This window comes from Nomascus leucogenys, chromosome 19 (genome assembly GCF_006542625.1).
Source record: "Nomascus leucogenys isolate Asia chromosome 19, Asia_NLE_v1, whole genome shotgun sequence".
NCBI lineage: Eukaryota > Metazoa > Chordata > Mammalia > Primates > Hylobatidae > Nomascus > Nomascus leucogenys.
Window position 1 is genome coordinate 68598046 of NC_044399.1, and position 20668 is coordinate 68618713.

A 20668-nucleotide genomic window follows, 5' to 3' on the forward strand; every position below is an offset into this window, starting at 1 on the left:
GAGGACAGTGCTGCAGTGCCCAGGTCCAAAGCCTAGGAAAGCTGCAAGAGCCCTGGGCCTCCTGCTCAAGTCCTCATCTCACAGGAGGGCTGCCTAGAGGAATGGGAAGAGGCCTGCCCCAGGGCCCACTGCACAGTCCCCAGGGGACACTGAAGACCCGGGGTTGAGAGGATGCAGTCCCTGCAGCCCAGGAGCCATATGAGCTTTTTTTTTTTTTTTTTTTTTTTTTTGAGACAGAGTCTCACTCTGTCACCCAGGCCAGGCTGGAGTGCAGTCATGTGATCTCAGCTCACTGCAACCTCTGCTTCCCAGGTTCAAGGGATTCTCCTGCCTCAGCCTCCCAAGTAGCTGAGATTACAGGTGTTCGCCACTACACCCAGCTAATTTTTGTATTTTTAGCAGAGACCAGGTTTCCTCATGTTGGCCAGGCTGGTCTCAAATATTCACCCTCAGGTGATCTGCCCACTCAGCCTCCCAAAGTGCTGGGATTACAGGCGTGAGCCACCACACCCAGCCCTGAGCTCCTTTCAAAACAACCCAGGGCCCCTACTTTCCTGGCTTGGAGACAGCACTTCCTTTATCTTAAAGTAACTGCAAGTTTGATTTCTAAAGCCAGATTTTTTTTCCCGTGGGAGGTGGAAGTTTCCGCACTACCCTGGGATGTATACAGCTTAACACAGCTTTTAGGAATTGATTGTAGACCCCTGAAGGGCCTTGAACTTTGATAGCCATGGCCTGGCAGCTTCTGAATTGATGCATAATACCTGCCAGCTGCTCTTCTTCACCCTGTAGGAGGCCAGAAGGCCTGCGGGGAGTGGGGCTGGATTACCGGGGTCTTACCCTGGCTTCAGTGTGTGTGTAGGGGGTGTGCGTATGAACTCTCACTCACATACACACACACACAATAAACGAGAACATTTTAGAAGTTCTCCAGATTCCTTTAGATACCTTTGGGCCTCGTCATTCATTTCACTATGCTAAAAGGTCCTGACCACTGTCCTTATTAAAGAAGAAAGCCTTGTTCAAGCAGCTGGCCCAGTTAGGATCTCCATGAGGTCTGGGTCCCAGGGCAGGGCTGCCAGACCCCCACGGGGTCAGGGAAGGGACGGAGCTCAGATTCTGGATATTAAGGCCTCCTCCACAGGTGGCCTTTGCTTCTCACCCCTCTTCTTCCACCGCCGTTTCCTCCCTCCTCCTCTTTCCTCACCAGCTTCCTTTGGATGCAGAGGTCACTGTTTGCTGGGAGCCTGTTAGGCGCCCGTGCTCTGTCCTCCCCCTATACGCTCAGCAAGTGGCATCATCTCCATCTTACATATAAGGAAAACTGAGGCTCAGGTAAGCAATGGGACTCATCCCAGATCCCCTGAGAAGCATATGATTAGGACAGCCTTGGGAAGCTGAGCAGAACAGAGAGGTCGTTCTGCCTTCCCAGAGGTGGCCAGGAGGTGCTGGGGCTGGCAGGGCCACTGAGGGGATAGGGGCTGCACCTCCTGGGGCCAGTTAAAGATGGGACAGGAAAGATGGGCTATGTCCAGCTGGAGTGAGGAGGAGGATGGAGGGAGGTGGGCAGATGTGGGCTTTCGTGGGCCCAGAAGAGGGGGGCCAGCCCCAGGCTCAATCCCTGGCCCACCAGGTTAAGGAGAGGCCCCATGCTAGAAAGAACCAGGCCTGGATTCAGGAGTCCTGGGCCTGGGGCTCCTTCCTGGCCTATGGTGGGGGCCTCGGCCACCCACATGGATGCCCTGGCTGTATGCAGGGGCCTTGCCACTGGTCAGCTGGACAATGCTTTCAGGGTTTCTGTTTGCGCCCCCATTCTGAAGAGCCCCCGCCGCCAGCCCCAGCTCTTCACACACACCTGCCCGCTGGCCACTGTGGGGCCCTCCTTCTGCAGGCTCCCAGACGGTCTCCACCCTCCACGACCACCGTGAGAGCAAGGGGTCAGGACACACCCTTCCCGGGAAGGGAGCCTGAGGTCACAGGTGACAAGCAATCTCTGCAGGTGGCCCCCAGGACTGTCTGCTCCATAGGTCTGGGCACTGGAACTTCCGGTGCATGGGAATGAGTGGTGAGCCGTTTACAGCGCAGACTCCCGGCCCCGCTACAGCCTGGCGGAACATTGGAGACGCACCGGGGAGCTCCCGGCCCTTGTCTGATGTCCGGAGAGCTTCCCTTTGGGCAACGTGGACTCGGGTCAAATCCCCACAGTATGATGCAGAAGAGGTAAAGCCAGTGGCCTGTGGCCACACAGCCCATCAGCGGCAGAGTCAAGGCCAGAGGCCAGCCTGGGTGTCCCAGCCTCAGGGGGGTGAAGGGGAGAAACCAGGCCGCTGGGCTCCTCATGCCCCCTGTCTCTGAGGACCAAGGAGGAAAAGATGAGAAATTCCCAGGATGAGAAATTCCCAGGCGTGGGATCCGTCTGGCTAGTTCCCATCGGTCACCCATCAGCCAACACCCATCGGGGGCCAGCTGCACCCCAGCCCCAGCGCCTCACTGGTCACGTGGCCCCTTCCCATCCTCCCCAGACAAGGGGACTCTCACTCACCATAGTCCTTCTTGCAGTACTTTTTCATGTTAATCTTCAGCTTCCCCTTGGAGGCCTTGCAGTAGGAATCGCAGTCTGCAGGGGGGTGGGGGGGAGCACAGACAAAAACTAATTAGGCTGGCGATGAATAGGCTGGCGGGCAGAGTAGGAGGCCACCTCCCTAAATAGCCAGAGGCCTGTGATACCCATGGGCCAGGCCGGGCGGGCAGGCGGCCATTCAGGGCAGGCCTGGGCTTCTAAAGAGGCCTGAGGGACAAAGGGCCCCCGTCTGACCCACCCACCGCCTCCCTGGCCTGACGAATCCTTTAGCCACCGCCTGCAGCCGCCCTGGCCTCCGTTAGAGTCTCGGGGGGCTCCTGCCACCCAGGGCTTCTGAGCACCACACAGATTCTCCCTATTCTTAAGACACAACTGGAGCCTGATTAAAGCCGATAGAGGCCTCATTGTCACCCCGCGCCCTGGGTCTGTGTCAGGCGCTGGCTTTCATGGCGCGGAGCCTCTGGCTGGGGTCAGGCCTCAACAAAAGAGGTCACAGGGGAAATTAGCAGCCCATGAAGCATTAGAAAACCCCTTTGGTGTCCACTCTACTGCAGTGTGCAAATAAAATGCCCCACGAAGACGAGTTCAGTTCTAATGGGCCCTACTGCTGAGCGGCAGGGCTGCTGGGCCTGCGTCCACTGGGTATCACTGGGGGATTCCAGGGCCCAACCGAGAGCCAAGCAGGATGTGGAGGGCACCAAGGCCTGCCAGCCCTTAGGCCTGTGTCAACCCCCAAATGCAGCTTCCCACTTCAGCCCAACCATGGCCTTTCCCTGCCAGCCATTGCTGTTCTTTGAACAAGGAGACACAATTCCTTCACCAAGTCTGTGTGTGACAGCTTCACATGATGGCACAGTCCATCAGAGAGGCTCAGCAAATCTCCCCCAGTCTGCCCTGCCCTCCGCACTCAGCAGGCAGGATCTCATTCAATTCTCACAACCCTTCTTTGATGTGTAGGTATCATTCCCATTCTGCAGACAAGAAGACTGAGGCTCAAAGAGGGTAAGCCACCTGCCCAGTGCACTCTGGGTAGCTACTGCCAAGGCTGGCCTGAGATGCCAAGATCCCTGCACTCTTGGTTAGGTGATTCTCTTGACAGATTCCCCCTCAATGTTAGCAGAGGTGAGCTCAGAGCCAGGGATGAGGAACGCCCTGTATTTTAGCAATTCCCAGACTGCCTGGGGGAAGACGAGCCAGGCTGGCCAGTGGGGAGGAGCGGGGAGCTGCAGGGGGCCCAGCCTGTTCTAGAAGCAGTGGTGGCATGGGTTGATGGAAGTTGGCTGGGTGTGTGTCCCGGTGAGGGATTAGGAAAAGAGGACCAGGAGGGGAAAGATTCAACGCACACGTGCACAGACACGGGCGGCTGCTCCAGGGGTAGGTGGCAGCCCGCTATCCCGCAGAGGGGAAAACGAAGGTCAAGGTAGGGGAGGAGTGATTTGTGTGGGAGCACAAGGGGAAGCCCAAGCAGGAAAGCAGAGGCCTCCCGGTGCCACCTGCACTCCAACCCGGGGCTTAGATCTGCAGGGAGTGTTCAGGGAGACCTCTCCAGGGCTGGCCTCTGGGCTGTGAAGGCCACTGCCTCCATCGAGGTCCTGGGATACATTGGTGCCTCAATGAAGATCAATGCAGCTCCATCCCACTACCTTGGGGGCCATGGGTGTGGTAGCCTCCCACTGCTTCCTGTGCCAGCCTCTTGGGGCCCCCAGTTAGGAACCAGTCTCAGGAAATGGGAGAAAAACAGCCCCGCCTCCTGCTCCCTATGATCTGAGCCCTTGGAGCCCCTTCATGACACCCCTGCTCCACAGCACTGGTGGCCACAGTCCCCATCCCTTCTGCCATCTGGATAGCAGCTTGGTTACTGGAGTAGGGATTTCTTGGGGTGCAGGGACTGGGCTGTCCAGAGAGAGTGGCCCTAGTGTGGCCAAGCCTGAGAGGTTGGGATGAAAGTGACGGCAGCCCAAACACTCAAGTCAACGGCGCCATCAGCACCATCAGCACCGTGGCCGCACTTCCTCGTGGGGAACAGCCGCTCTGGGCCACACTTTTGCCAGCTCAGGGACACATGATGCTCACAGTAAAGCCACTGCTGGGCCTGAACCCAGGTGGTGTGTAAGTCCTGGCGATTCTGCGTGAGCTGGCTGAAATCCCTTCCTGCTTTCTCCACTTACGGAAGCGAATTGGAATGCAAGTGGTGCCGAGTGACGTTCTTGCAGGGGCGGCCTTGAATCCACTCTCCTTGCTTTTTTTTTTTTTTTTTTTTAACAAAAGCCATCATCCCACATCAGCACTTTCATTTCCAATCAGGAGGAAATCCCTTTCACCGGCCTCCTCGCCATGGGCCAAGGCGCACCTCTCCATCTCAGCCTTGTAGATAGCACGGGCTGTGGCACAGAGGGTGCCTTTGAGCATGTCAGCTCTTCCGAGCCTCATCGGATGCTTTGAGGGAGGCACTGCAGTGCCTAGGTTAGAACTGAGAGCTCAGAAAGGTTCCAGAGCAGCCTGCCCAAGGTAAGCCCCGCCCCAGCGGGGGGCAGGAGGAAGGCAGATGAGTCCTGGGACAGCCTGCCCCTGTCCCTTCAGCATCACTGTCCCAGCCTAGAAACCTCTACCGCTCTTCTCTCCAGAGCCAAGTGTCTACCTGGGACAGAGACTGCCCTAGAATGTGTGGCATCCATCACTGCCTAATTAGATCGCACTCACAGGCCCTGCTTGACAAATCACAGTCATCACCATGAATATCCAGTCTGTACCTCACTAATGGCAGCTACTCCCACGATACTAATGAGGCGCTGGGCACTGTTCTCACGGTTGATGAACTCGTCTTGGCCCTTCAATCAGGCCCCATTTTATAGATGAGAATCTAAGGCACAGAGACATTGGTGACTCACCAGCTCAAGGTCGTGTGCCCAATGAGGCAGTCTGGCGGCCGAGTCCCTGCTCTTAACCTTCTGCTCCCACTCCTGGCTATGCAGTGGCATCACGATGCCTGGGTCCCACTCCCAGGACTTTCTGATTTCCTTGGTTTAGGGAATGGCCTGAGTGTCTGAATTTTTAATGTTCCCCTGATGGTTCTAAAGCACAGCCAGGGTTAGAACCACAGTCTGAACCAATTGTGGAAGATGGGGAGTCTCCGCACCCATGATTTACACAGAGCACCCAGTGTGGCAGAGGAAAGATCCAGATAAGGTGGCTGCTGAGTCAAACTGGAGAGTGCTCACAGGGAGAACCTCAGGCTGCTTGCCCTTACAGAAAATGACATCAGCCTCTGAGCATTTGGAGTTGCATTTGCTTTTTTTTTTTTGGTGTCTTTCCTTTCTGTCAGCTGGAAATTCTTGTCCGATCAGTGTGCTTGTTGCAAAATGTCCCCTATGCCCTTTGGATTTGCTAGGAAAACAAAGACCAAGCTTGCTAGAATTGTATGTAAAATACAGGTAACTAGGCTTGGAAGGAGAGGCTGAAATGTTCTCCCTCGGGTAAAGTGAATAACCTTCAGAACATGGACACTGTGACAGCTATTTGGCTGCCTGTGGACTCTTTGTTTAGGTTGTATTCCAGATAGCTGAGGTCACTGGACAATGGCCCCCGAATAAGGAAAATGTTACTGTACGTTCTCTCTTTATGGTACACACAAAGCTACAGAGAGTGCTTCAAGAGGGACAAACCACAGCTTTAAAATGCAGCTTTGACTCCTTCTTCAAACTGGCATCTACTTGGCAGCCTCTCATGTAGCTCCTCCTTGTTTTGTTCCAAAACAGCCATAAAGACAATGAGAAAACCTGAACATTCACACTAGTGCCAAAAACGAAACTGATGATGACCCAACACTGGGATCTGGGAGCAATCTCTAGTAATTAAAGGCAGATGGTGGTGGAATAAGCAAAACCTGTTCAGGTTTTACCTCAGGGCACAGCTCTTTGTCTGATGAGCAGAAAGGTCCTGAAAAAAGGAAGGAGGACAGAGTGACAAGGACCAGAGAACAAATAAGCAGGAAGTGAGTGGGGGCAGTGGGGACGATCCCTCCTCCAGGGACGGAGGGACGGGAAGTTTCAGGACCGGTAGGGACCAGAAGGACAGCAGTATAGCAAAGATCTCACCTTAGATTTCTTTTTTTTTTTTTTTTTTAAGACGGAGTCACGCCCTGTCTGTTTTCCAGGCTGGAGTGCAATGGCATGATCTCGGCTCACTGCAACCTTCGCCTCCTGGGTTCAAGCGATTCTCCTGCCCCAGCCTCCCAAGTAGCTAGGACTATAGGTGCACACCAGCTCGTCCACCTAATTTTTTGTATCTTTAGTAGAGATGGGGTTTCACCAAGTTGGCCAGGCTGGTCTAGAACTCCTGACCTCATGATCCGCCTTCTCGGCCTCCGAAAGTGCTGGGATTACAGGCGTGAGCCACCGTACCCGGCCTCACCTTGTATTTCTATCTAAATCATTGCAGAGAATCAGAAAATCAGGCAATGCAGAGAAAGGAAGAGCACTACACCTCCACAGAGCAGAAGGAAATCCAGGAAAAGGCTAGTAGGAACCAGGAGCTGAAGACGGAGCTGTGCGCCTTCCTGGCCATCCTCCTTAAATCTAAGATGGGAATCCAGCCATTGCGCCAGTACACGGATCTGCAATTTTTTTCTTCTTCATAGGACCAAACAGTGAATACTTTAGGCATAGAAAACCATACAGTTGCTGTCACAACTATTCATCTTTGTCACTGTAGCTTAAAAACAGCATACACAATAGATGTACATGCCAAATGGGCATGGCAGACTAAAATGACACAGCCTCTATGAACTAGGAGAAGAAAGGCAGTAAGGGAGATGAAACTGAGCTGAAAGGAAAAGGATGATGTGTAAAAGAAAGAGTTGGAAAAAGATGAAACCCCTGTAGCACAATTAAAATCCCCTTCAGAAGGGCTGGGTGTGCTCTCACACCTGTAATCCCAGCACTTGGGAGGCCGAGGCAGGAAGATCGCTTGAGGCTAGGAGTTCAAGACCAGCCTGGGCAATGCTGCAAAATCCCGTCTCTTAAAAAAATGAAATAAAACAAACAAACAAAAAGACCATAGCCAGGCGTGATGGTTACTTGGGAGGATGAGGTGGGAGTATCGCCTGAGCCCAGGAGTTTGAGATTATAGTGAGCTGTGACTGTGCCACTGCACTTTAGCCTGAGTGACAGAACAAAATAAGCAGCAAAGATTCATGATACTGTAGAAAACTGATCCAGAAACATGGAGAATAAATTGGAGAAACTCTTACAAAATTTAGAGGAAAAATACAACCTACATATTTAGAAGGAAAGGGCTCACTGAAGTTTTCCAAAAATCAACAAAAGGGGACCAACATCCAGACACATCTTTGCAAAACATATGAAATACCAGGACAAGAAAAGAATACATACAGATTAAAAAACAACAACAACAAGAAGCCAGTGAGATGATCATCAAGCAAGGTCTATAAGGTCTTAAGGGGAAAAATTTGTGACCTAAGATTTTTATACCTAGCTAGACTGTCTTATACTATATAGGCCACAATAAAGAAAAGACATTCTCAAATGTGCAAGGGCTCAGAAAATGTGCCAATTATGTATCCTTTTTGAAATAAATACTTGAGGATGTTTTCCAACTAACTATGAAAGGAATCAAAAGTATGAGTTTACAGGGGAAAGTGATGGCATAAACACAAGGTAATGTGATTGACATCTCTGTGCTTACTGGTGATGAAAACTGAAACCAGTAAACATAGAGATGCCAAATTTGGTTCTAAAACATAATGCAAATATCAAAATAATTTTTAACTGTTTGAAAGGGAACATCAGTGTCTCTCTCTCCTTCTCCGTCCCCATGTGTGTCTGTGTGTGTTTGTGTATCTATCTAACTATGTATATATAAAATATTTAAATTTAGTTTGAAACTTCAGATCATATTAAAAACTATGAAGTAGAATGAGTTGAGGAATAAAACCCTTTGTCTTAAGTATAGAGAATGTAAAAGATGCTATTTCATGCTCGATTCTGATAAGTAAGAGCTATTAGATCAACTAATGCTTCTGAAAAACCCAAAGATAATCACAGAACTCTGGAGAAAACAGGATATAAATTATAGCTAATATGCCAAAAGATAAAACAGAAAAAATGAAAAATATAAAAAGCAATTATGATAAATTAAGATCACAGAAGAGCAACCCCTAAAGACAAAACAATGAAGGTAAAATGGATCTAACTGCTCTACTGAAAAACTGAATTTAAAACAGAGTACTGTTTAAGGGGAATATAACCAAATAAAATGATTTTTTGAGATGGAGTCTCACTGTGTTGCCCAGTCTGGAGTGCAGTGGTGTGATCTCAGCTCACTGCAGCCTCTGCCTTCTGGGTTCAAGTGATTCTCCTGCCTCAGCCTCCTGAGTAGCTGGGACTACAGGCGCTTGTCACCACACCCAGCTAATTTTTTGTATTTTTAGTAGAGATGGGGTTTCACCGTGTTAGCTAGGATGGTCTCGATCTCCTGACCTTGTGATCCACCTGCTTCGGCCTCCCAAAGTGCTGGGATTACAGGTGTCAGCCACCGCGCCTGGCCTAAAGTGATTTTTTTTTTTAGACAGAGTCTCACACTGTCGCCTAGGCTGGAGTGCAGTGGCACGATCTCAGCTCACTGCAAACTCCACTTCCCGGGTTCACGCCATTCTCCTGCCTCAGCCTCCCGAGTAGCTGGGACTACAGGCACGTGACACCACACCCGGCTCATTTTTTGTATTTTTAGTAGAGACAGGGTTTCACTGTGTTAGCCAGGATGGTCTCAATCTCCTAACCTCGTGATCCACCTGCCTCGGCCTCCAAAGTGCTGGGATTACAGGCGTGAGCCACTGCGCCCAGCCTAAAGTGATTTTAAGAGCTCACAACTTAAGCCATAGCAAAGGTGTATCAGCAAATGAAAACAAGAAATGAACCAAGAGTGGAAATGTTAGTATCAGAAAAGTAGAATTCAAGGCAAGCATGTTTATAGTGGAAAAAGAACATCACCTAGTAATTAAACAAGGATTTTTTGATGTAGAATAACATCTCATTGAAATATATCAAGCAAAAATCAATAGTAATACAAAATGAAACAGACAGAAATCCTTAGTGAAAGAATGCTAAATTAATCCCAAGAAACGAGAACTATACAAGCCACATTTCCTGACCACAATGATATTATTTGTTATTAAAGAAGAAATAATGAAAATAAATGAAATGCATTCAATTCTAGAAGTTAGAAAATGAGCAAAACAAAACCCAAAGAAAGCAAAAGGAACGAATTAATAACAGAAGTAGAAATTAATATAGTAGAATACAGAAAAAATATATAAATACATCCAAGAACAAATTCTTTGAAAAGTCCAAATACAAGCTAAAAGAAAAAAAAAAAAAAAAGACAAAACACTGTCATGTTTAATTACAAATAAAAGAAAGAAAACAGAACTTTAAGAAGTAACAAGAAATAAATTACAAGGCTAGTATATACAACTTTAGCCCAAAAATCTTGGAAATCTGAATGAAATGCAAAATGTTAGGAAAACAAAGGAGCAAGTTAAACTGAGTATGATACATGGAATCTGAACAGATAAATAGTCATAAGAGAGGTCTGGATAGAGATGGTTTCAGAGGTAGGTCCATGTAAACATTTAAAGGACACATCAATTTCACGCTATTTGATCTGTTCAGAAACACAGAAAAAGATGGAAAGCTATTAAGACGAAACAGATGACAGTGCTAAAAACTGACCAGTTTGCAACTTTAAAAAAGCAGTTTTATATGATTCAGCCTTAATATAAAAGCTGGCATAACCATATATACGCACAGACTATATGGGCCAATTGATCAGCCTCATTTACCAGGAGACCCAACGTTTTATGCCCCCCAGTTTTCCATCCTACCCCCATCCAGCCGCTGGGACCCCATCCACACTGCCAGGACACACTTGCTCCATGCAGGAGTAACAAGTAAAGAGTAGGCAGGACGCCCTGCTGCCCTGCTGTCTCAGGGGAGCCTCTGGAGCTAGGATTGAGGGCACAGGTAAATACTGGCAGCTCTGCAGGGGGTCCTGCACCAGGGCTGCCCTTCTATCTCACTCTACTCCCCAAAAAGAGACAGAAGCTGCCAGGGCTGGACACAGGCACTGCCCGGCCCCCTACTCGGATGTGCTCTGTCCCAGGGAGAGCCACTGAGACCTGGAGGCCACCATCTGCCTGGCTCGCGGCAGGCCCATCCTGGCTGGCTGGCATCCTGGCTCCTCCTGGGAGCAGCCTACCCTCCCTTTTATTCCTCCCACCTGCTCCCCTGACCGACCCACAGCCAAGAGCCAAGAGGTGGCCTGCAGGCCCAATCCCAGCGGCCCAGACTGTCCTGCCTCTTCCTCCACCTTGGGTAGCTGGCCCCTCTGGTCTGCCTCCTGTGCCCCAGGTGCCAAAATCCTGCTGGGCCGGCCTGCTCGCCGGATCGAGGCTCATCTCTGAGCATATGGCAGGCAGAGCCCGGCGGCCACAGTTGAAGCCAGGGGCACCGCATCTGGCACCTCCCCTTGGAGCAGGGCGGGGAGCTGGCAAAGGTCTCGCTCTCAGCAGCCCTGGCCCATTCGCTCGCAACACCTCTGCCGCTCTGCTTCTGGGCTGTCGGGCTTGGGAAGGTGGGGCAGGGGGTGTAATGAGTGAGGGACACCCAGCCAACATGGTCTGTCCTCCCAGGGCAGAGAAACCTGGAAAGGTTGGGTAAGTTGCAGATGCCAAGGGCTAGGCATAGGGGAGGAGCCCCTGGTTCTCCCTGGCCGGGGGTGAAAGAGTTTAAGGGGAGAAGGGCTGGGGCTAACAGGGGCGCCCAGCCAGCTCTGTCCATTTCGGCTGGGCCATTCTACCCACCAGCAGGTGACAAAAGGCAAATGAGGCCAGTCTGCCCAGAAAGTATGTTTGGTGCTGCCTGATCTAGAACCAGAAAGCTGCATGGAACCCCCGTGGCCAGAGAGTCGTTTTCCGTGTGTTCGGTTTTCAAGGTGCTGCAGGTGTCCATGGGTTTCATAAGGGCCATCATGGGCGAGGCATGATGAGAATGGAGGACACTCTCTCCAGCAAGCTGGCTCTCACCTCTTGGTCCTAGGCTGCAGGTGACTTTGTGACTCGCCCCACCCTGCCCCAGGTAAGACCACCTTCTTACCACCCTCACCAACAGCACCTCATCCGGGGGTAGAGCCACCTGTGAGAGAGAGCTGGGGCCCACACGCAGATCTCTAGCCCCCACCCATCTCTCTAAGCCTGTACTAGTGTCACCGACCCAATCCATCGCCCTCAAGCCCTACTTGCCTCAAAAGCAAAATGCCCATTTGACTTTGGGCCTCGGGGGCAGAAAGGCTAACGATGCCCCAAATGAAGCATCTTTTAGCAATGGGCTGGCCAAGGAGCTTAGCAACCTATGGAAGCAAGTGTCTAGAAGAAAGCCCAAAATGTTTGTAACACAGGAAGCCAAGGATTGGTGTCTTTCACATATAAAGAACTCTTCTGAATCAATAAGAAAAAGACAGCAACCCAAAATTCAAAGGGAAGGAACAGGCCATTCACAAAAGAGCATATAAAAAGGGAACAAGGAGATGTGCCCATGTTCAATCTCAAATTATCAAAGAAACAAAACATAAACCAACAAGAATATAGCACTTCTGCCTAGCAAACTGGCGAAGGCAAGCATACACACACTCACACGATATGGCTGGGGCGCAGATTAAAATATGAACTTTCCCGAGCGTGGCTGGCATTGAGTGTCAAAACCCTGAGAACACACACACACGCATACTCCAACGCAGCAACCCCACTTCTAGGAATTTGTCATCCATTCATTCAAACGTTTGACTAAGCACTTCCCATATGAATGGCTCTGGGAGGCACTGGGTGTTCCCCAAGGCTAATGGAGCAGTGGGTGGCATCACAGCAGGAGGGGAGAGGCCAATAGCACCAGTGTCATCACTCCCATTCCTGATGGTGACACTCAGGAAATGACGACAGTGAGCCGAGCTCCCTGGGAAAGAATGCGCAGGGGCAGGGAGCACAGGTGGAGACCTTCTTAGACCCGTTCCAGGAGTTGACACTCAGATGACAAGAGATCAGACCTGGGAAATGCAGGGAGGAGCATCCCAGTGCTTGGCAGGTGCAAAGGCCCCGGGGCAGGAAAGTGTGAGGAACCACAAGGAGGGGAGACTGGAGCTGGCAAAAGCTGGGGGTTGCCCAGCCACAGATGAGGCTTACAATTTGCAGGGAGTCCCTAGGGCCTTTTCAACGATGGCAGGGGTTTGGATTTTATTCTAGAAGAACAGCATGAGCCAGAAATGTTGGGTGGTGGGCCTGTGGCTGGTTTTTATACTCTTGCTTTATTGTCTTATGTATATTTTAAAATTTACTGCAATGAGGATACAATTCTTGTGTTAGAAACAAAGAAACACTAAAAATAGTCTAAGGTGAGGCTGTTTTTTTTTTTTTTTTTGAGACGGGAGTCTCACTCTGTAGCCCAGGCTGGAGTGTAGTGGCGTGATCTTGGCTCACTGCAAACTCCACCTCCCAGGTTCAAGCGATTCTCCCATCTCAACCTCCCAAGTGGCTGGGATTACAGGCACCCATCATCACGCACAGCTAATTTTTGTATTTTCGTAGAGATGGGGTTTCACCATGTTGGCCAAGTTGGTCCTGAACTCCTGATCTCAGGTGATCCGCTTGCCTCGGCCTCCCAAAGTGTTGGGATTACAGATGTGAGTGACTGGCCGAGGTGAGGCTCTTCTTAGTGAGGATGAGGACCATTTACCTTACAAGTGGTGGGAATCCTATAGTAAATGACATCTGTATTCAACAAAGTGACATTTCTATTCCCAATCTATAGGGTTTCTGCTGCGGACAAGTGCTACCCCCTTCCCAGGAGACAGCAGGAGAGTGTGTGTGTGTGTGTGTGTGTGTGTGTGTGTGTGTGTATGCATGTGCCTGTGTCTGTGAGGTTTCATCCTCTCCCTGAACGCCAACTGTATGCATGGTAAGGTGGCTGGGAGTGAGGACAGTGCCCCAGCCAGGGTGGCTGGGGACAGCTCCCTGAGGGATAGCCCATGAATGAGACCTAAACAGTGCAAAGGAGGCGGGACAAGAAGGTCTGAGGGAAGAGCGTTCCAAGCAGTAAGAGCAGCCTGTGCAAAGGCCCTGAGGCAGGACCAAGCCTGGGCTGGTCCAGGGACTGGATGAAAGTTGGAGTTCCTTGCACGGACAGAAGGACAGGGGCAGCAGCTGAGAGATGAGTCCCAGAGCTTGAGGGGCCATGTGAGCTGGATAGGGTTTGACTTCTTTTTTAAATGTCATGCAAAGCCACACGAGGGGCCTGGCCCAGGTCACCGAGGGCTGCTGGGTTTCATCACATAGGGCAGAGGCTGGCTTTTGCTTTCACCCTCTCAGGGATGGTGCCCTGACTGCCCAAGCCCCATCTCATGCCCAAGGTTACCAGAACGTGCTCTCCACTCCGTACCATGGTTACAAAGAGCCAGGGTCAGGCTCTCAGGAACCTAGACTATCATTCTGCTGCCTGAGTTACATTCTGTCTCAGGGACTGCAAATACGTATTCAGGTAGGGAAGCATGGATGTGAGTTCTTTATACTGGCAAACTGAAGCACTGGGTCCTTTTCCTGTACCAAGCTGGGGTCCCCGGGGCTTTGCTGGCCCGAGGGGGCCCTGGTGCCCTGTCCCCCACCAAGTGCTGCCCAGGGAAGCCCTGCCATTTCTTTCTGCTGCCTCCCTAGTTGTGGCCACCTTCTCAGACGGTTCCCTTTGGTGCACCATCAGGGGCAGAGGCAGGCTCCTGGAGGGTGCACACAGCTGTGCAATGCACACCCAGGGCCAAGGCCTTCCTTCCCGTATACCCTCTCCTAGAGAGCCACCCACTGGGACAGCCTCAAACACCAGGCCTGGGTCTGACAGGTCCGCTCTGGCCCCCTGCAATATCGATTTTCCTTTCTTCCTCAAGAGCAAACCCTAATGTCTCCAATCTAGAATACTCTTCTTCAAAGACTCCCTTGCAGCTCACCGTGGCCATGAATCTACTTCTGGCCCCAGGACATAAGTGGAAATCTACTGAGCAGGGCTGCAGGGAAAGGGTTCACATCATCCAACCTATGATCTGGGGCCATTCACCATTCCAAGCCTCAGGTTCTTCATCAGTAAAATGCTGTAGTGACGATGGTTGTAACCGCTACCCATTCACAGGATTTAGGAGGAAATGACTATGGTGCCGTGAGATGGGTAAGGGGAGGTCAGAGATGATCTCAGCTGTGTCCTGAAGGATGAGAAGGTGCTGCCAACTGCGTGTGATGGGCTCCAGGTGGCCTCCGACTCTGCAGCTGAGAGTGGAGGGTGAATGATGGCGGGCCAGTGGGAAAGGCAGGGCCAGATCCCGGGGCCTCGTGAGGCCAAGAGAAGAGCTGAGATCTGAGATGCAGTGTCCTGGGCCCAGTCCTTAGCAGATACAGGAAAATGGGTTGGTGTGGTGGGATCTGGGTGATGCAGCCCTGTCTCCGGACAGGAGCAAGGTCCTTCTCTTGGCTGTGCCACAGGCCTAGAGCCAGGCAGGGCTGGGGATGAAGAGTACATCAGGCTCATGGAGGTGTCTACTCCTCTCCTGGAGTGCCTGGTGGTAGAATCCTATTATTTGCAGAATAATATCTGGAAAAAATAGGACCTAAGCTCTTGGGTATTAGGAGAAGCCGGAGGCCATGAATGCCTTTCCCCTTGGCAAATGTGCTTGGAATCCGTTCCTGTGCCACTTCCCTGTGCAGCCTTCCTCTCAGCCCCAGGCACAAGAAAACCTCCAGGTTCTTAGTGCCCATCTCCTGGTCTGGGATTTTCTGTCAGCCTCCTCCCCTGGCAAATCAGACCCTGGTGTCTCAGCACCTAGCACAGCGTAGGTCACCACTGACTGCTCAGCGAACCCACTGGCACATACACTCTGGACAATAAGCTGACAGCGGTTGTCTCTGTGCGATACCAAGGCTGCCTGGACCAACGAACCCACAGACACAGGCTCCCCAAACAAAAGACATCAGTCAGCACCCTTTGTAATTATTCTGATGATACCCCTGAGACAGCCTGGGTAAAGGGCTTAGGCTTTATTTATTTATTTAGAGACGGAGTCTCAATCTGTTGCCTAGGCTGGAGTGCAATGGCATGATCTCAGCTCACTGCAACCTCTGCCTTCCAGGTTCAAGCGATTCTTCTGCCTCAGCCTCCCGAGTAGCTGGGATTACAGGCACACACCACTACACCTGGCTCATTTTTGTATTTTTGGTAGAGATGGGGTTTCACCATATTGGCCAGGCTGGTCTCGAACTCCTGACCTCATGATCCACCTGCCTCGGCCTCCCAAAGTGCTGGGATTACAGGTGTGAGCCACCGCACCCAGCCGGCTTAGGCATCTTTTAAACCTGCCAAACTCTTTGACAACAAAGAGGGCACGAGTTGGGCTGGAGAGGGTTTGAGTGGCACCAGAAATCAGAAGGCCATGACACCTGTGACAGATGCACAGCTAATATCTGAAAAATGGGACCCTTGCGCTCGGAATCAGAAGGCTTTTCTGCAGGCCTCAGCCTGCTGTCTATGGGGTGTGGGGTGTTAGCTGGACAAGAACCTCTCTTCCTGGACCCCAGGATACAATCCACGGCTCCGGTGGCAATGGTCTCAGACTACTGATGAGCTTCAGGGCTGCAGGATGCTGGGAAGTGGAAAGGATCTAGCAGGACAGAGCGGGTGGCAGACAGGCGACCAAGGAACTCAAAATGCTGGCTCTGTGACTTACAAAGCTGTGTGTCCTTGGGCATGTTGCTGCACTTCTCTGAACCTCCGATTCCTCATTTATTAAGCGGGGGTGAGCATTTGTAACAATCTTTTAAAGTTCCAGCGAGATGAAGCCCAACATGATAGGCACTAAAAAATGTTGGCTCTCATTATCTTTACTCTAGTTTAGGAGCCATGGCAGAAAACCAATTTTATTGTATTACTGGCACATCCAATTATTTTAAGCCCAAAGATATTTCTCACTCAAGTATGTCCTTGATTCACTGAATAATGGCTGACCTCTGGCTGTTCTGAAAAGCAACTCCATCTGTAGCGGATGTGGTTCCTTCACGGCACTTGTCACCCTGTGCAGTGATACATTTTTCAGTTTGGTTTATTGTCTCTCTTCCTCCCCGAAGTGAAGTCTTCACTGCTGTATCCCCAGGGCCCGGGACACATAACAAGCCCTCAATAAATATTTGTTGAGCAAGTTCAATAAAAACGGGCGCAGCTGCCACCACTGTGCGGCAAAGTGACCCTCAGCCGAGCAATTCCGGCACTCCCCTACTCCAAAGTGCAAGTCACCAGGCTCGAGTCTCGTAAACAGCCGAAAAGTAAAGGCTCCAAGCAGGATTCGGAAGGGCGGGAAAAGGCAATTTGGGAAAATGCTGCAAAACTGAAAAAGCAAAGCTTGGAGAGTGTGGCTCCGTGCCTGGGGAGGAGTGCAGGAGCCGATAAATCTTCCCTCTCCAGGGAGGTTTGAAGGGCTTTGGTGTTTTGTTTGGACTTTAATAACACAGATCCTAAATCCACTGCCTTATGATGAAAATATATTTGCAGATTTTAAAATACGGGGCCTTGGATTCTGAGGGCAGCTCTCACAGGAGAAGCCAGGAAGGTTCCGAGGCTGGGTGACCGCCTGAGGATGCAATCCCCGCCCAGGCTGCCTGGCCTGGAAGCCCATCCCGTGTCGTTCCTGCCTAGTGCACGGGGACCCCCAAAGGGAAGGCACGGAGAGGCACGCTGGGGTGGACTTCTGGGAGGGGGACAAGCCTGTCAGGCTTTTTCTACCTGAGCCGCCCTAGCCCCCTCCCCCAAGGGCAGGGTGGTCTGCAGCCTGGCTCAGGGTTGGGGTGGCCGGGCTGGGAGAGGTCGGGGGCTGCACTGACCATGTGAGATGGGAGCTCAACCCTTCTTCTCCACTTGGAACAAGAGGGTGCAAATGAGTCCCCAGCAGGCTCTTTCTTTTTGCTGAACAAGATGGATTGGAAAACAAATTGGCTCAAATAAAGCATGTAATTAGATTAAAGCCTCTTGCCCAGAGCCTTTGGGACTGCAAAAAGCCCTCCTGACTGGAGGCAGGAGACCTCAGCTGGCTAAACCAGCTTCTGGACATCCAGAATTTTCTCTTGACCCTCAGCTGCTCAGCCCTGGTCCTCCCCAGCCAGTGTCAACTCTGCTGGGGAAATTGATTTTACCGCGAAGTCACCCCATACCCTGCTCTGCCACCAGTCCCAGACCCGGGGGTCACCCTGTTCCCAGCCTGCAGATGCTGCCTCAGCCTCAGAGGCATGCCCCAGTTGGAGCTCAGCCCGTCTGCAGCAGGAGCAACCAGAATGGTGATGAGTCTACACCTGCCAACCCCTCACCAAAGTGCTTTCCACCCAACGTCCCGGGTAAGCTGCACAGCCACATAGGAAGAGGCAGTTCAGGTGGTATTAGGACGGCCATGGCCATTACACACAGGAGAAAACAGAGGCACAAGTGTTCAGCATCCAAAGTCACTGGCCGGTAGGGGCCCATTCCCTAACACAGCTGCCTTCCACTCCAGCACAGGACAGAGGGGTCTCTTTCCATACACAGAGCCACGGGCAACCTGTTGACTAGTGAGTACTGACCCTTAACCTCCCCCCATCGCAATGCAGGAGCTGCCCCTTCTCTCTCTCTCTTTTTGAGACAGGGTCTCCCTCTGTCACCCCAGTTAGAGTGCAGAGGCACAATCATAGCTCACTGCAGCCTCGAACTCCTGGGCTCCAATGATCCTCCTTAGCCTCCCACATAGCTAGGACTACAGGTGCACACAACCAAACACAGCTAATTTATTATTTTTTGTAGAGATGAGGTCTCACTATGTTGCCCAGGCTGGTCTCAAAGTCTTAGGCTCAAGTGATCCTCCTGCTCTGGCCTCCTAAAGTGCTAGGATTACAGGCATGAGCCACTGCACCTGGCTGCCCCTTTTCAAAGGACCATCCTCTTGGCTTCCCAGCCCTCAGGCAGAACCTGTGTGTAGCTTCCCCTGCCCCCATCTATCCTTGCCACCATACCCTTCCCCAAATAGTGCCCTCATGTCCATGAGGCTTCCTGCCCCTCCTCCCACCAGCCAAGCCTTTAGGAGATAAAATGGTGTTCACAACCTTCCAGGGGAAGTAGGCCACATTCAAAAAGTTGCTGCACTGAGAGAGCAACTTTCTCTTCCTGCACCTGTTTCTGAAGTTCCTCATCCAAATGGCAGATAAGTTCTGGTTCTTAATGGTAATGAAAGCCCAGGCAGGGAAGAAGAGAAAGAAAAAGAAGAAAGTGTGAAACTTGGAGTTCCTATTTTGAAAGGCCCGATAATGAGCAACATATCTCCAGAAAAAAAAAAAAAACGAGGGTTGACAGAAGAAGCATGGATTGAGAGCAAGTGAATAGGCAGCACACAGACCACTGGTTTCCCTACCCAACCTCATGGCAGGCATCACTAATCAACAACAGCACCCTAATGGGGCCCAGAACTCAGTAAGGCACTCCTTATTGATGTCCTTCAACTTCTAAGCTCTGCACCCTACAGTGGCTATTTGGGAGGATAGCTGTGTCTGCCTGGTATGTGAAGGGTAGGGAGTTGCTTAGTGGGGAAGCTGACGCATCCTTGCTATCCCTGATTCACTGTCATTTGCCACCGACTGATAGACTGGACACAGGCCACAGAACCCACCCCTTTGGAACTGAAAGGGTTGCTTGGCTTACACCTGTAATCCCAGCACTTTGGGAGGCTGAGGCAGGCAGATCACATGAGGCCAGGAGTTCGAGACCAGCCTGGCCAATGTGGCGAAACCCTGTCTCTACTAAAAATACAAAACTTAGCAGGATGTGGTGGTGGGCGCCTGTAGTCCCAGCTACTCAGAAGGCTGCGGCAGGAGAATCACTTGAACCCAGGAGGTGGAGGCTGCAGTGAGTTGAGATGGTGCCACTGCACTCCAGCCTGGGCAACAGAGTGAGACTCTGTCAGAGAGAGAGAGAGAGAGAGAGGGAGAGGGAGAGAGAAAGAGAGGAGAGGAGAGGAGAAAGGAAGGAAGGAAAGAAAGGAAGGAAGGAAGGGTGGTCTATCCTTGCACTCATGTTGCCATTCCCATTCTCTTAATCTCCCTGAATCTCCCTCATCACCGATCCTAGGACTGGACAGGACTGCCATCAGCTGAGCCTCACCTGACTTCTGTCACCCCACAGATGGCCTTACTTCCACTTTCTGGCACAGCCCAGCACAAGCCTTCCATCTGTTTCACCCTCAGAACAGCCTTCAAAACTTTTGAAGAAGGAGCCCCTCCCCCTTCCAAGGCTTCCTGCTTCCTTCAAACTTAGAGGGCATGGTCTTTAGAAACCCCATTATGCTGGTTCCTCTTCCTAGACTCTCTGGTCCTCAGTTCTTTTTCTTTTCTTCCTTTTTTTTCTTTTTTTATGAGACAGAGTCTCACTCTGTCGCCCAGGCTGGAGTGCAGTGGTGTGACCTTAGCTCATTGCAACCTCCGCCTCCCGGGTTCAAGTGATTCTCCTGCCTCATCCTCCCAAATAGCTGGGGTTACAGGCGCCTACCACCATGCCCGGCTAATTTTTTTTTTGTATTTTCAGTAGAGACAGGGTTTCACCATGTTGGCCAGGCTGATCTGAAACTCCTGACCTCAAGTGATCTGCCTGCCTCAGCCTCCCAAAGTGCTGGGATTACAGGCGTAAGCCACCGCACCCAACCAGTCCTCAGTTCTTGATATGAGAATTGAAGAGACCAACCATTTCCTCCCTACTTTACAGACATCTATGTTGAGTCTGAAAGTGGTTCAGATTCTTTGGAAGGTATGATAGAAACCTCGAAGTGTTGTAAACTGGAGCCACTTATCTGTTTATCCTCATTCTCTGGAATACAGGCAAGAACTAGGCAGTAAGAGGTTCAAACAGTCAAATCACTATCACAAAGGAATCGACACATTGGCAGGAGGAGGGAACAACTGGCAAACAGAGGACAAAGAAGAGGCAGAAA

At 51.2% G+C, this 20668-nt stretch overlaps 1 protein-coding gene across 2 annotated transcripts in view; it reads right to left on the minus strand.

Moving 5' to 3' along the window:
- The window catches only part of NTN1 (netrin 1), a 221445-nt gene that overhangs the window by 16624 nt on the left and 184153 nt on the right, over positions 1 to 20668 (minus strand). For both annotated transcript variants that reach the window (XM_030800343.1, XM_030800344.1), the window contains exon 6: positions 2543 to 2617. In XM_030800343.1, the coding sequence (XP_030656203.1) occupies positions 2543 to 2617 (75 nt within the window). The remainder of the gene's footprint in view (positions 1 to 2542; positions 2618 to 20668) is intronic.